Source organism: Akebia trifoliata, chromosome 13, assembly GCF_017979445.1.
Source record: "Akebia trifoliata isolate Shusen 1 chromosome 13, ASM1797944v1, whole genome shotgun sequence".
Taxonomy (NCBI): Eukaryota; Viridiplantae; Streptophyta; class Magnoliopsida; order Ranunculales; family Lardizabalaceae; genus Akebia; species Akebia trifoliata.
Window position 1 is genome coordinate 22,620,011 of NC_141387.1, and position 16,833 is coordinate 22,636,843.

Sequence of the window (16,833 nt, forward strand, 5' to 3'; positions counted from 1 at the left end):
AAAACACTGTTGCCACTCCCAAATAGCTCTTACGATCAAAAAATAAGAAAAAATCTACTGCTGTGATCTCAAGACTTATAACACAACATATCAGTCACCTATTAACGTCAGCTGCTGAAAAAACAATCACTTGTTGTGATTAAAAAACTAATCAGAGTCACCCACTACTGTCGCACAAGGTAAAACATCGCTGGCTGTGATTGAAAACATCCAAACAGTTACCCACTAGTGTCGCACAGGGCAGAGAGGCCACCTAGAGGTGTCGCCTGCTCCAAACACAGCACCTGCTATGATCGTAAGGCTCAAACAGTCGCCTATTAGCGTCATTCGAGGCAGAACAACCACTCACTGTTGTTGCCTATTAAGAAACTCTCTTCTACTGTGATCGCAGGGGTCAAACAAGGCTATGTTGGGTGTCGCAGGGCTTAAACAAAGTCATTGTGGGTGTCGCTGATATCAAATAACACCATAGTTGTGAATACAGCCTGATCGCAGGCTCTCTACAGATGTTAATCCCTATCACATGCTTCGATTAAGGGTTTACTGAGATGGAGAACCCCCGCAGGGGTGATCTGAGTTGAAAAACGTGACGTTAAGGTGTTGTTTGAATGAAGAATAGATCGATGGGATTTGTTGCAGAAGAAGTTCGATGAAGGTAGAGAAAGAGGCTCTGATACCAAATTAGAATTAAGAGAGAATTGTTAATCAGATTTATTAGCCCTAATTAGGCTATGTAAGTATTACATAAGAGAATAAAGAAGTGAAAAGACTAAAATAACCCTACAAACTTATTTAACAAATATATACCAAGCCCTCAGAAAGAAACTTGACAATTACTTTCTTCAATTCTTCTTGGTATCAGAGCCCAAGGATTTTCGTCCCCCCTTCGGTTCCCCTCTTTGCTTTTCACCCCTTCTTCCTTTTTATCTTCTCCCCTTTATTTCCTAGGCCTTGAGACCTACTAATCTAGAGCAAGTTCGTTAGACCTTCTCCCCTTCGGGGACCTTTTTTTCCTTTTGTTTCTTATTCCCTTTATCGCATGTTGCGATAGTGATTTGATCACATGCTGCGATAGTTTTATGCGCTGTGTCTCTTACCCTACGATAGGGTTTCTGCCTTTGATAGGCTTTTTCTATTCGTTTTTTTACTCTGCGTTAAGATTTCTCCCCAAGATTATCCCTTGTTTTTTGCCTTTGAAGAGTTGTAGCAGCAACTGCAAGGATTATAGAAGCTTGCGATAGCACCTAGGGTGCCTTTGAAGACCAACGACAGTAGCAACAAGGCTTGCGATAGCAACAAGGTCTGTGGGTAGCAACAGAGTCTGTGGGTGCCTTTGGAAACCTGCAGCAGCAACTACATAGCTTGTGGAAGTTGCAACAATGTCTGTGGGTGTCTTTGGAGACCTGCGGCAACAACTGCATAACCTGTGGAAGCTTGTGACAGCACCTAGGATGCTTTTGAAGATCTGCGATAGCAGCAGCAGTGGTTTTTGGAATGTTTGTGGTGTGTTTGAAAACCTTGCAATAGCAACAACAGAGTGTGGTGTTCGGCGATTTTGTTACTACGAGATTTTTCTTTAGGTCCATTTTTTTGTGAACTATAATTATTCGTTGTTTTGTAGCATATTCCCTCTCGGGTCTCAAAGTCCACGTAGACCTCCCTTCAAACCAAAGCAATGACTTCAGAGCAAGCAACCACGACTTCCAATACTATTCTTGGGGCTAATTCTTCAGCCCAATGTATTATCACTACTCTTCTCGATGGTCGGAACTTTCAGTCATGGTCTCGATCTGTGCAACTTTATTTGGGCAGTAGAGGGAAATTTGGATGGCTCTCAGGCACTATTACTAAACCACTCCTTACTGATCTCAAATTGGAATCATAAGAGATTGACAACTGCACTATCCTTGGGTGACTATTTAACTCCGTGGAGCAACGCATCTATACCATGTTCATGTACCATGAAATTGTTTCATCTTTGTGGTCAGCACTTACTCAAACATATGCATGTCAGGAATGACTCGAGGATTTATGAGCTTTATCAAGAAATTGCCCAGGCTACCCAAAGGACTCAAAGCGTAACTGATTACTTTGGATTTCTTCATTCACGTTGGGAGTAACTTTCTCATTATGAGTCTATGATTGAGTTGTCTATAAAGGCAACCGAGTTTGTGATTAAGAAGATTGCTCGACATCAGACCTACCAATGAAGAAGGAGGATCAAATTCATGCTCACTCACTCATCTTTGACTATGGCCTCATTTACTACGCCTCCAAGTACATCCTCTGTTTTTCATGTCACTCAGTCTGGCCTCCTCTGACATGGGTTATTGATTATGGTGCCTTTGATCACATGGTCGGTGAGTCTAACCATTTTAATTCTTCTAATTTTCCTACCACTCATAGGGAGGCTCACTTTGCTGATAGATCTCCTACACCTATCCACAACAAGGGTATCATCCATTTGTCCTCTGGGATATTCCTAGATTCTATGCTTCATGTCTCACCTATTTCTTAATATTTTGTCTGTGAATAGTATTACAAAATCTCTAAATTACTCAGTTACTTTTTTTCTTACTCAGTATTTTTCAGGACCTAACTTCGGAGAGGATTTTTGACAAGGGGTATGAGAGGGATGGGTTATATTTGTTTAGATCTCAACCTATTGTTGTTTCGACTTTTGTGCTTCTGTCCTCTAGGAGCCACACGTTTTTATCTCAGACTCTAAATTTATGACATGCTCGCTTAAGACATGCCAATTTTCAGCACTTATGTTTTTTATTCCCTATTTTAAAAACTATTTGTAGTGGATACAAATTTCAGTGATTTGTGTATGAATTTTCTAAACATACACGTACTTCTTATATTCCTCGTATGCATAGATATTATGTTACATTTATATATGAATATTCTCATTGTACTTAGGTTTATCTGATGCGTTCTCGTTCTGAGGTACTCCCTATTTTTGTTCATTATCTTAAAATGATTCAGACTCAGTACAATATCACTATTAAATCTCTTAGATCTAATAATTTTTATTTTATTTTATTTTTTTTTGGGGGGGGGGGGGGGGGGGGGGAATATATATCTGATAAGCATGGTATGCTTCACCAATTGACTTGTCCTTATACTTCTGAGCAGAACGGGGTGGCAAAACGCAAGAATCACCACCTCATAGACATTATCCGTTGTCTTCTTCAAGGAATACATGTTCCTAAGGCATATTGGAATATGACCGCGTTCTGAGTCGCACCTTAGAGGGACAGGTGTCTTCTTCAACCTGATAGCATTCCCTTCCCCATTACACCTAAAGTCTTTGGGTGCACGTGTTGTGTTCAGGATAGGACTCCCAATCACACAAAATTGGATGACAAAGTATTTAGTGCATTTTCTTGGATTACTCCTCTATGTTAAAGGGGTATCAGTGTTATGATCTGGTTTCTCACCGTGTCATACACTCTTAATGTTACTTTCTTTGAAATGTTTCATACTTTTGTGCCACATCTACTTTGTAAGATTCTTCTACTTTGCACGACCCGTCTCCTATAATGTTGCCTTTTTGCAATCTTTTCTCCATCATCACGGACACTTAAAGTCTACACTCGTTGCCCTCACCCTTCTCCACACTTGCCAACCTCTTCCTTGGATTCAGGTATATCATTTCCTACCTCTACACATACTTGTTCTTATCCCTTCTATTTCTGACTCTCATTTGCCTATTGTCATTCACAAAGGTAAGCGGAGGAGTGTGACTGATCATCCTATTACCTAGTTTGTTTCCTATCAGGGTATTTCTTCCTCTTATCAAGCCTACCTTGCAGCCACTGATTCTGTTCGACTTCCTCGGTCTGTATCAAAGACTTTGCGAGACTCTCAGTGGACTAAAGCTATGACTGCTGAGATGAATGTTTTGCAGAAAAATAAAACCTGGGAGCTCATTACCTTCCATCTGGGGAAAGGACCGTTGGTTGTAAATGGGTCTTCACTGTGAAATATATCGCCAATGGCATTTTTGATCGATATAAGGCATGCCTAGTTTCTAAGGGATTTACACAGGCTCTAGGAAAAGATTTTGGTGCCACGATTGCTCCTATTGACAAACTTTCCACTATTCGACTTCTTATCTCTTTAGTTGCGTGTCACTTCTGACTAGGGGTGCAACTTGGTTCGAGTTGGTTCAGTTTAGAACAAAATCGGAACCGAACTAATCAAGGTCAGTTCCATTATATGAGAACCAGAACCAAACCGATTTGGTCTAAACCCAAACCGACCTTAATTCGGTTTCTTTCGATTCGGTTCCATGGTTGCAAAAAAGGTTTTTCTTACACAAATTTATCAATAAAATTAGGTAAACACATGAATTATGAAAAATTAAAAACCCAAGAAAAAACTATGAGATCACATGAAAATTAGATTAATTTAAAAAAGAAAAAATTGAGTTTCTAAAAATTATCGAAAAAATTAATTTTTCTCCAAAACTACAAAACCCATCCCAAAACAAAATGGGTTTCCATGAGCTAACCTACAGCCGCACTCCCGCAGTCGCATGCCCCTCAGCCGCACGCTGAGAGAGAGAGAAGGAAGACCCACCGGCCACCGGAGTTGAGAGGTAACTTGCAACTGCACGCCTGCAGTCGCACGTCCACAGTCGCACGCCTGCAGCCGCAAGCAGAGAGCGAGAAAGAGAAGACCCGCCGGCCACCGGAGTTGACAAGTAAATTGCAGCTGATGCTCGCAGTCTCATGCCCGCAGCCGCACGCAGAAAGAGAGACCGGTTGCCAAAGTTGAGAGACAGCGCACAGCCCGCAGCCGCACCTCAGCACAAAAGACGATAGAGAAAGTAGAAGGAAAAATGAAAGAAAGAAAAACAATAGGATTTTAAAAACGAAAAAAAAATATATATTTTATTTAAAAATAATAGTTGGTTGGGTTTTTGGTTTGGTTCGATTTTTTATTAAGTCTGAACCGAGAACAAAATCGAATCCATTGGTTCTTCATTTTTTAAACCCGAAATCAAATTGTTATTAATTTAAACCGAACCAAACCAATCCAAAATACACGGTTTGGTTTGGTTCTCGGTTTGAACCAAATTAACTTGCACCCCTACTTCTGACCACTTCACCAACTCGATGTGAAGAACGCCTTTCTAAATAGTGATTTAATTGAAATTATTTATATGGACCCTCCTCCTGGGTTTTGTCTTCAGGGGGAAGATTCTGGGAAGGTATGTTACCTTCTTAAATCTTTGTATGGCCTGAAGTATTCCCGAAAGCCTGGTTTTAGTGATTTTCTGAGGATATTTTATCTATAGAGCTTTCTAGATGCCACTCAAATCATACTTGCTTTGTTTATTGAGGAGTGGATGGTCATTGCACATATTGTCTTAGTTTATGTGGATGATATTATCGTAACTGGAGATGATGCACAGTGAATTGACAGAGTTAAGACGTTATTGGGTAGTGATTTTGAAACTAAGGACTTGTGTCCACTTAAGTACTTCTTGGGGAAAGAAATGGCCCCTCTCATTGTGATATTTCGCTATCCTAGGACAAATACACATTTGACCTACTTCAAGATACTAGAATGCTTGGTTGTCGTCCTATCTCATCTCCAATGCATCAAAATCATCTTCATGCCAAATCTGATGATCTTTTATCGGATTCTTCTTCGTATCAAAGACTTGTAAATCGTCTGATTTGTCTAACACTAGACCGGATTTATCCTTTACAGTTAATGTGGTCAGTCGGTTCATGCATACTCCACATATTTCTCATCTTGATGTCATTTATTGTATTCTTCGTTACTTGAAGTCGCGACCTAGTCTTGGCCTTTCTACTCTTCCACTGCTCAGCCACATTTGTCATGTTTCACAGATGCTGATTATGTTGGTTCTCTTACAGATAAAAGATCTACCTCTAATTTATGTACTTTCTAAGGTGATAACCTAATCTCGTAGAAAAGTAAGAAACAGAATGTGGTTTCTCGTTCTTCTGCTGAAGCTGAGTATCGTGTTATGACCCTAAACATATGTGAGCTTATTTGACTTCGATCTTTGCTGACAGACTTGGGATTTCCTATTTCCGGTTCCACTACTTTGTTTTGTGACAACAAGTCTGCTATCATGTTTCTAACTCAGTTATTCACTAAAGAATTAAGCATATTGAGGTTGATGTTCACTTTCTCAAAGAGAAAGTTCGATCTAGTGATCTTCAGACAATCTTTGTACCTTCTTCATATCAACTTGCCGACATGCTTACGAAGTTTGTTGGTCCTTCTATCACTAATTCTCATCTAGTCAAGCTGGATTTAGTTCATATATTTTCCCTAGCTTGAAAGGGAGTATTGGAAATAATCTAGTTATTTCAGTATATTCCAATCCTAGTTGTTTTGGTAATAGCTTTTATTTTTCTATTTTTTGTGTAAGGGCATTTATGTCTATTAACTCCTTTATTAATATAAATACCTACCAAGCTCTCAAAAAGAGACTTGACAATTACTTTCTTCAATTCTTTTTTTACAAAGGACATCAAGACATCAACACATATGAACTAAGAAAAGAGCCCCGCCACTATCATTGTGGATGGATGATCTCTATGGTGGTCCAATTCGAGGTTTCATGGACCATTAGAGTTGAACACCCCATTTACATAACACGTGGAAGACCCCCCATTGGGAAGATGCAATTAGATGCTTTTATAGAGCATGGAGGATCCATTAAGACACATTTTAGAATAATTTCTATACAGTTTTAATTAATTATTGATTAATTGGTCATAGTATGATCTAATCTTGGTCATTGATTTGTTTTAATGGCTTAAGTCTAGGTTTTAGAAAGCCTATAAATACTTTATGTAAAGATTTTATTACAGACTGATACAGATTATTTTGAGTTATCCAACGAATGTATGGTATGAATCCAAACTTGGTGTGATTCCAAGGTAGATTGCTTATTTTCTTCAAATCTCCTCTCCTCCTTCTACATTTATTTTCTATTAAAATTATTGATTTACCTAACCCTAGACTGGCCGAATTGCTCTAAACCTAGAACTACTGCAGCCAATCCCTCCTATAATCGTCTATACCTTAACCAAACAATAATATACACCCATGCAACCTAACTGGACACTAGTCCTACCCTATACACCTAACCAAAACCTGTTCTACACCTAATTCTATACCAACAGAACCTATTCCAACCACAAACCCTAACTGAATTGTTCTATAACCCAATAAACGCAAGCCAATCCTCTTTATACCCCTCTGAACCCCCAATCAAACCACCTAAACCTAAGTATACCCCAACAAAAACCTTCATTAACCTAATCCTTAACCTAAAAAACACGACCCAATAACACCTTAACTCTGTCAATCCACTGTGCTTCATCTCCAATCTCAATAATATCATCCACATAAACAAAGACAATAGTGCAACAACCATCCATTTATCGACGAACAAAGTAAATATGATCTGAGTCGCATTTGAAAAACTCCATAGATAAAATAACCTCAGAAAATCGTTGAAACCAAGCCCATGGGAAATACTTCAGGCCATACAGGGATTTAAGAAGACGGCATAGCTTCCCAGAATACTCCTCTTGAAGACGAAACCCAGGAGAATGATCCATATAAATAACCTCCGTCAAATCACCATTTAGAAAAGCATTCTTCACATCAAGTTAGTGAACTAGCCAAGAGTTACACGCAGCTAAAGAGATAAGTCAAACAATGGAGAGTTTGACAGCAACTCAAGTTGGCAGCTAGAACCATCTGATCTGTAGCTAGAGCAGAAAAAATGCCAAGGACCTGAGTCTGAGAAGGAACAATACGACAACGCTCATCACTATCAATGGTTGCAAATATCTCAAATAAAGGAGGTAAAGGAGTAGTATTAAGGATCTGGGTCCGAAATACCTCAAACTCAGGACGTAAACCCATGTGAAACTGGTATGTCTGCTGTCAAGCAATCCTTTTAACCACAAACTCAGTTGCTTCTGCAGATAACTCAGGCATAGACTCATAATGTGAAAGTTCCTCCCAACAGGACTGAAGAAACCCAAAATAATTAGCTACACTCTGTGTTCCTTGGGTAGCCTGGGCAATGTCTCGATAAAGCTCATAGATCCGTAAGTCATTCCTAGTGTAAGCATATGTCTGAGTGAGGGCTAACCAAAGAGATGGAACAGTTTCGTGATACATAAACATGGTATAGATCCGCTGCTCCATTGAATTAAATAGCCATCCAAGAATAGTGCAGTTATTGATCTCCCATTGTTCAAATTTGATATCAATGAAGGGTGGTTTAGTGACGGTACCCAAAAACCATCCAGATTTACCTCTACTACCCAAATAAAATCGCACAAATTGAGACTAGAACTGGAAATTCCGACCATCTATTAGGGCATTGGTTATACACTGGACTAAGGAATTTGCCCCAAGGGTTGTGGTAGAATCCTTAGTCTCGTGAATTGTCATCATTGTACACTATGAACAACAACAAACTTTGGATCGAAAGGAGATCTCCCGTAGTAGTACTATCGAAGGTCAGCCAAAAGAACCTTTGTTACTGTCGTATACATCCACTGCTGTTGTCACAAGGCAAAAAAATTGCTATTGATTGCTGTCGACAACATAAAAAACAATCACTGCTGTTGTCGTAGGGCACCAAACTGCTAATGATCGTTATCGACAACACCAAAACAGCCACTGCTGCTGTCGTAGGGCTCCAAACTGCTAATGATCGTTGTAGGCAACACCAAAACAGCCACTGCTACTGTCGTAGGGCACCAAACTGCTAATGAATGTTGTTGGCAGCACCAAAACAGTTACTACTACTATCGTAGGACACCGGTACTAGCTTAGTTGCTATCATATACCCCTATGTAGCCACTGTTGCTATCATAGGGCCAAAAAGTTGCTAACAGATGTTGTCACAGCACCCAAAACAACAACTGTTGTTGTAGGGTAGAAACGATGCTAATAGAGGCTATCGCAGTACCTAGAACATCAACTGTTGTTGTCGTAGGGCAGAAACGATGCAAATAGAAGTTATTGCAGAACCAAAAACCATAAAGGTTGCAAACTGTTGTTGTCGCAACAGCAAAAAACAGCAACTATTGTTGTTGTTGGGCAAGAAAGATGTCAACAATTGCTATCACACAGCCAAAAAACAACCACAGTTGTTATCGTAAGGCAAAAAATATATTTAATTTGGATGAACAAACCCTAACAAATGAGGTTTTTCTAGATTAGGGTTTAGTGAATAAAGAGTAGAAGAATGAGAGGAATCAAGGAGGGAGGGTGAAATTCCTTGGCTTTAATACCAAGAAGAATTTGAGAAGAATAATCATCAAGTCTCAATCTGAGAGCTTTGTAGGAATTTATAATAATAAAAGAGTCAAAAGACAAAACTGCCCTTACAAATAAGAAATAAATAAAAACTATTACTAAAATAATAACTAAGACTAAACTAACAACTAAATTATTTCTAATAAAAAGAACTAAGCATATTGAGGTTGATGTTCACTTTCTCAAGAAGAAAATTCGATCTGGTGATCTTCAAACAGTTTTTGTACCTTCTTCAGATTAGCTTGCCGACATGCTTACGAAGTCGGTTGGTCCTTATATCACTAATTCTCATCTAGTCAAGCTAAGTTTAGTTCATATATTTTCCCTAGCTTGAGAGGGAGTATTGAAAATAATCTAGTTATTTCAATCCTAGTTGTTTTGGTAATAGCTTTTATTCTTCTATTTCTTATGTGTAAGGGCATTTATGTCCATTAACTCTTTTATTAATATAAATACTTGCCAAGCTCTTAGAAAGAAACTTGACAATTACTTCTTCAATTCTTCTTTTACTGATGAAGACATCAGGACATCAACGCATAGGAACTAAGAGAAGAACCCCGTCACTATCATTGTGGATGGATGATCTCTATGTATTGGAATAATCTAGTTAGTTGTTATTTTAATTATAATTACTTTAGTAGTGATAGTCTTTTATTTATTTCTTACTTGTAAGGACTTTTCAATAATTTGACTCTTTTAATTAATATAAATTCTTACAAAGCTCTCACAAAGAGACTTGACAATTATTCTTCTCAAATTATTCTTGGTATCAGAGCCAAGGAATTTGGCCCCCCTCTCCTCTCTCCTCCTTGGTTCCTCTCCTTCTTCTCTATATATACTAAACCCTAACCTAGAGTTAGCCTCATTCAATCTTCTCCCCTTCGGGGGTCTTTTACTATTTTTTCTATCACATGCTACAGTAGTGCACTGTGTTTCTACCCTATGTTAGAGTTTCTGTAAAAATTCACTACGATAACTGTTTAAGATGTGCGACAGTAGTAGGAACAGTTTCTGGACTGTTTGAGGGTTTACAATTTAGGTTCTAGTCTTCCTGTGGAGACCTGCGATAGCAGCAGAACTCTTTGGATTGCTTATAACTACTGTGGGTTGCCGACAGCAACAAGACTGTTGTGTGGGTGTTACAGCAGATCTGTTGGTGTTGTGACAACATCAGAAATGTTGTTTAGGCTGTTGTGGAGACCTACGATAGCAGCAGGTTTGTTGTTTGGCTATTTTGGGCTGCTATGGAGACCTGCAAAAGCAGCAGGCTGCTGTTTGGGACCTGTTGTTTGTTGTTTGGTTGTTTTGGGTTGTTGTGGAAACCTGCAATAGTAACAGGATTATTGTTTGGGACCTGCGACAACAGCAAAACTGCTGTGTGGACTGTGTAAAAGCCCTGCGATAGTTCTGCTACCCTTTCTACCTGTGGTTTATTCCACTTAGGGCCAATACTACAAGAGATCTCCCCTCAAACCAAAGTTACTTCCTTTCTAGCAAGTAATGACGACAAATCCAGAGTCTTAAGGATTCTAATCCGACTCTTGGGGCAATTTTTTCAGCCCAACACATCACCACTGCTCTTCTTGATGGTCAGTTTTCTGAGGTTATTCTTTCTATGGAGTTTTCTAGATGTCACTCAGATCATACTTATATTCATCGAAGAGTGGATGGTCATTGTACCATTGTTTTAATCTACGTGGAGGACATCATTGTAACTAGAGATGATGCACAGTGGATTGACAGAGTTAAGACACTATTGTGTCTTGTTTTTGAGGTTAAGGACTTAAGTCCACTCAAGTACTTCTTGGAGATAGAAGTGACCCGCTCTCGCCGTGGTATATCGCTATCTCAACGTAAATACACATTGGATCTTCTTAAAAACACTAGGATGCTTGGTTGTCATCCAGCTTCTTCTCTTATGAATCAGAATCATCATCTTGAAGTTGATTCTAGCGATCTTTTATCGGATCCCTCTTCTTATCAAAGACTTTCAGGTCGTCTGATTTATTTGACTAACACTAGACCGGACTTGTCCTTTGCAATCAATATGGTCAATCAATTCATGCATACTCCGCGTACTTCTCATCTTAATGTAGTTTATCGCATTCTTCGCTAGTTGAAGTCATGTCTTAGTCTTGGATTTTTCTATTCTCCACTGCTCAATCGCATTTATCCTGTTTTACAGATGCTGATATGTTGACTCTCTTACAGATAGGAGATCTACCACTAGTTTTTGTACATTTTATGATAATAATCTTATCTCGTGGAAAAGTAAGAAACAGAATGTGATATCTCATTATTCTGCTGAAGCTGAGTATCGTGTTATGGCCCTTAATACATATGAACTAATTTGGTTTCGATCTTTACTGGCAGAGTTGGGTTTTTCTTGTTTTTGGTTCTTCTACTATATTTTGTGATAACAAGCATGTTATTATGTTTGCTTTTGACTCCGTTCTTCATGAAAGAACTAAGCATATTGAGGTAGATATTCACTTTCTCAGGGAGAAAGTTTGATTTGGTGACCTTTAGACAGTCTTCGTTCCATCTTCAGATCAACTTGCCGATATGCTTACGAAGTCTTTTGGTTCGTCTATCACTAATTCTCACCTTGTCAAACTAGGTTTAGTTCATATATTCGCCCCAGCTTGAGGGGGAGTATTGGAATAATTTAGTTAGTTGCTATTTTAGTCATAATTACTTAGTAGTAAGTCTTTTATTTATTTCTTACTTAGAAGGGCTTTTCTGTAATTTGACTCTTTTATTAATATAAATTCCTGCAAAAGCTTTGACAAAGAGACTTGACAATTATTCTTCTCAAAGTCTTCCCTATGTTAGCTCAATTCAAGGTTTCATGGAGCGTTAGAGTTGAACCTCCCATTTATATGACACTTGGAAGACCCCCCCCCCCATTGGGAAGATGCTTTTATAAAGCATGGAGGATCCATTAGGACACATTTTAGAATAATTTCTATACAGTTTTAATTAATTATTGATTAATTGGTCATAGTATGATCTAATCTTGGTCATTGATTTGTTTTAATGGCTGAGATTAAGTCTAGATTTTAGAAAGTCTATAAATACTTTATGTAAAGATTTTATTACGGATTAATACAGATTATTTTGAGTTATCCAACGAATGCATGGTATGAATCCAAACTTGGTGTGATTCCAAAGTAGAGTACTTATTTTCTTTGAATCTCCTCTCTTTCTCCTTCTTCATCTTTTTTCTATTAAAATTGTTGATTTACCTAACCCTAGACCTGGCCGAACTGCTCTAAACCTAGAACTACTGCAGCCAATCCCTCCTATAATCGTCTGTACCTAAACCAAACAATAATATACACCCATGCAGCCTAACTGGACACTAGTCCTACCTCATACACCAAACCAAAACCTGTTCTACACCCACTTCTATACCAACAGAACCTATCCCAGCCACAAACCCTAACTGAACTGTTCTATAACCCAATAAACCCTAGCCGATCCTCCTTATACCCCTTTGAACCCCCAATCAAACCACCTAAACGTAAGTATACCCCAACCAAAACCTTCACTATCCCTAATTCTTCCACATAAACCATAATTCAGCCCCAATTCATCCCCTCTAGTCCCGTTCCAACAATTTTTCTTATGATTGAATCAAAATATTGCTGCTGGAACTTATTCACTAAATCTGGATTTTAATCTAACTCAATTTGCACCTCATCACCATTAGATATCACTATTTGGGCACCTAAACCTCTTCTCGAAATCCTTAAAAGTATAAAGGGAGATCCAATTGTTATTGGTTTGGAACCCTAGACTAGGGAAGTAAAGGTCTTCCATTGGAAAACCCTCTACTTAATATTTTAGGGATCCAACGTTGTGGAACTATGATTTGGGTCATGTATTGACTTGTAATTGTTTTTTAGAATTTTCAGAATAATTTGTGGTAGATTTAGCTCTTATTTTATATTTAGAATTTCTCTTGGTAATTGTAATTTGATCTCAATCTCATCATATTAGGTTAGTTGCATAGTGCTGCATCATTTATTGTTGGAGATACTACAGTTGAACGGATGGCTAGGATTTTCAGGTGGGGGACTTATCTTTTGGCTCATACACTATCCAGAACAATAAGCACACATACACACACACATGACAGAGACTCGTCATTCCTCTCAGTAGAATACAATATTAAAATAGCAATGCAAGGTGTGGTTGAATGTGTATGAGACAAACCTCTGATCCCCGTAGCTATACCAAGAACCCTTCTTTACTATTATGTCCATCATCTCAGCACAGTCCAAAATGCAACCCTGCACTACAAGTCAGTCAGACATTATATAATAAAGTATGGGTTTTGAACAGAAAATTAAAAATAAAAAAGGAAAATAAATAAAAATCTTATTTTGATACCATACTAACCAGTTTGCTCACTCCTTCCCCAAATATAATCTCAAACTCGGCTTGCTTGTAGGGCCTTGACACCTAAACATAAATTAGTGAGGAAAAAAAAAACTTGCTATTTTACATGGGAACATACACTACGAGAAAATGAAGGACTGGTAGATTGGATGGTAAATGGATTAGTTTTTTCCTAGTTCTCATAGTGTCCAGCACAGGATCCATCTAATGGTGGATCCTAATTGCCTGACATGTGTGCCAAATGTTGGGCAAGGAGGACAGTTCCTTGTAGTTCTCCTGTCGTGATGCAAGTATTATATTCCTCAAAATAAAAATAAATCATCAGTTAGTCAGATAAAACTTGTAGGATCACATACTTGATTACAAAATTCTTTATAAATTTGCATGGTGATATAAACATATAAATTGAATTATTGGTGACATTTAAAATGGGATTTATATGGGCGTGATGGAAAATTTATCTAGGAGATGCAATATCATGAAAACAATGCTTCAAAAATGTGAGAAACTGCATTTCTAGAAGGATTTGAATTGTCAAAAGGGATACAATATGGAAATTCTGCCAAAAAGCCAAGAGAGAGCTTTGAGTTTGATGGAAGGAAGAATAAATGGATTGACCAGTAAAAGGTTTCCTTTTAATGATATTTTTCTTTTGTTACACTTTAGGTCTTTGTGAATTTTTCTATCGTTACTTTAATTCTTCCGTAAATCAATGGAGGAAAGAAACGCTGAGTGTTGCAACGCAAAAATAAAAAATAAAAAAGTCGAGGACTGGAATAAATGGTCCTTGTGAATAATGCAATAACAGAGATATCAACCAACCTATTAACTAGACTAGACCACTTAGACGGAAGGATTCTTGGACTGGACTGAATTACCTTAAGAAAGGCCCAAGGACAGACATGAACAAGCATATTGATTTCTTACTCAAGCAAGCCAAGGTACCTGTGCATACCATTTTACCCTTCGCACTGACCTCTATCATATGGCTTTAGGAAATTTCAGACTTTATCAAGGTCATGAACTTGTTTAATGAAAAGTATTGACTATTGAGAATGTACTCTTTGAAACAATTATCATCACATTGGATGATGTTAAATAGATTCATTCAAATGGAAAAAGAATTTCGTTACACTATTTTTCAAACAAAAAAAGAGAAATGAAACAATTGAGAATCTTCCAAGATCTTAGCCAGAGATTGATAGTTTGATTACTCTTCCACTTCTCAATCTTATTTTTAATTAGTTTATTTTTTATTCCTCAATGGTTTCTATATTTTAATGTAAATTATTTTAGAAATCACCTATCAGAAAATTTATTTTTTACACTTTTTCTCAATACCTTAATTTTTACAAGCCCTTGCAAATTAGAAAATTTTATTTCATGTTTATCTTCACTCATTTGAACCAAGCTTTAAGAATTATTACCATAATGAATCCATGTCAATCAAAGTTAAGTGATAAGAAGGCAAGGCTTGGAAAGGGTGTCTTCATGAAATCACGCATTACAACAATGCACCTAGTTCTTGGGCTTAGACCCATAGCTCGGTAGGCTTATACAATATAAAGCAATTGAAATCATGGGTTCAAGGGCAGCTTACCCATCCTAAGAAGTAAAAAAAAGAAAAAAAGACAACCACACTAGTTGTAGGGAAGAGTAGGCAAGCGTCTCATCCTTGCATATAAGAAAATATAATCTAAATGTAACCGTAATCACAGTATAGAAGAAGATAAAATATAGACCCATCAGTTGATTCGTTCCAATTCATGGGTTTAATCCAGTATAAGTATCAGAAAAGGACGGGATTGTTGTCTTGACAAACATGAATAGAAATATCTTTATCAATAGTTTCGATTTAAAGGTTTTTAATTAGAAAAAAAACTGTTTGTCTACTAGGAAACGAGGGACTTTGAGAAGTAAATGGTGGAAATTGGTTTGTATCTGAGTTACCTAGCATGTCCCTAAGCAATAAAATAGGAAAGAGGTATGGATGACAAGCTTTTTTGTGAAGGAGATAGAAATGCCAAAAATAGGTAAATATAGTAGAAGAGAAAGATAACTTGATACTGCCATAAGTCTCAAGGTGTGACAAGGGAACCCAAGGAAGTAATAAGGCACAACACAAGCCATTTGACAACCTATACATAAGTTGGGTATAAAAGAGGGTAAGAAAGGAACTTCCAAATTTGCAAGAGGGAGAGAGAGAGAGAGACTAAATCAACGTAAATGCTTCAAGAGAGAAGACGTGAAAGTCTTAGGAAGGGACAAGGCTATTTAGAAAAGGTGACAGGATTATTTTCAATTAAAAAATTATTACATTAATACCACGAGGGCATACAACTAGAATGAAATGCTAATTTGAGAGAGACCATATGGAATTTAAACTTTTGTAAGATTAGGCTTCCAGATGAATGAAGTTTTGCTTTTATTATGGGATTTAACTTATAAGACACAAAAATGATTTATGCGATAGTGTGGTGGAGAAAAGGTTAAAACAATAAATAAGAATATTAGATAATCAAGTCAGCTTCATGCCAAGAAAGTCAATTATCAAAGCTATCTTCTTATATAGAAAAATTAAGTAGAAACTTAATCCTTATTAACTTTGAAAGCCTCATGATCGAGTCCCTAGAGTGTTTTTTATGGGTATTAGGGAAAATAAATGGAGCCCTAGGAGCATGTATTGACATTACTAAAGTTGAGCACGTTAAAGTTGTAATTAATTGGCAGTGAAAAAGTTTGGCAATTGCCTCAAGCCCATATCTTTTTGTACTAGTTATAGATGAATTAACTATTCATTTTCAAAGAAAGGTCCCTCTTGATCTATTATTTGAGTAGTTTATTTGCAAACGAAGTTCTTGGTTGACGACAATTTAGAGCTAACAAAATTAGAAGTATGGAGAGATAACTGCACATCTGTCGATTCACAATCTATATTCTCCTTCAATGTTGATGTGATCAAGTCTCATGAGGTACAAATAATGAACCTAAACATATCAGTGTACATGATATATTGTATAAAAGCACATGATAACTAATATGAAAATCATACACCCATTGCTGCATATAAATATTATTTTG

The 16,833-nt window shown here is 37.5% G+C and overlaps 1 protein-coding gene across 3 annotated transcripts in view; it reads right to left on the reverse strand.

Annotated features, from left to right (window-relative positions):
- RECA1 (recA DNA recombination family protein) overlaps positions 1-16,833 on the reverse strand; it is a 62,140-nt gene that overhangs the window by 13,526 nt on the left and 31,781 nt on the right. For 2 of the 3 annotated variants that reach the window (XM_086421075.1, XM_086421074.1), the window contains 2 exons: positions 13,753-13,815; positions 13,567-13,643 (listed from right to left, as the gene is read on the reverse strand). In XM_086421075.1, the coding sequence (XP_086277201.1) occupies positions 13,567-13,643; positions 13,753-13,815 (140 nt within the window). Of the gene's footprint in view, positions 1-13,566; positions 13,649-13,752; positions 13,816-16,833 lie in introns of all 3 variants that reach the window. The other variant, XR_015171328.1, reaches the window with a different exon arrangement.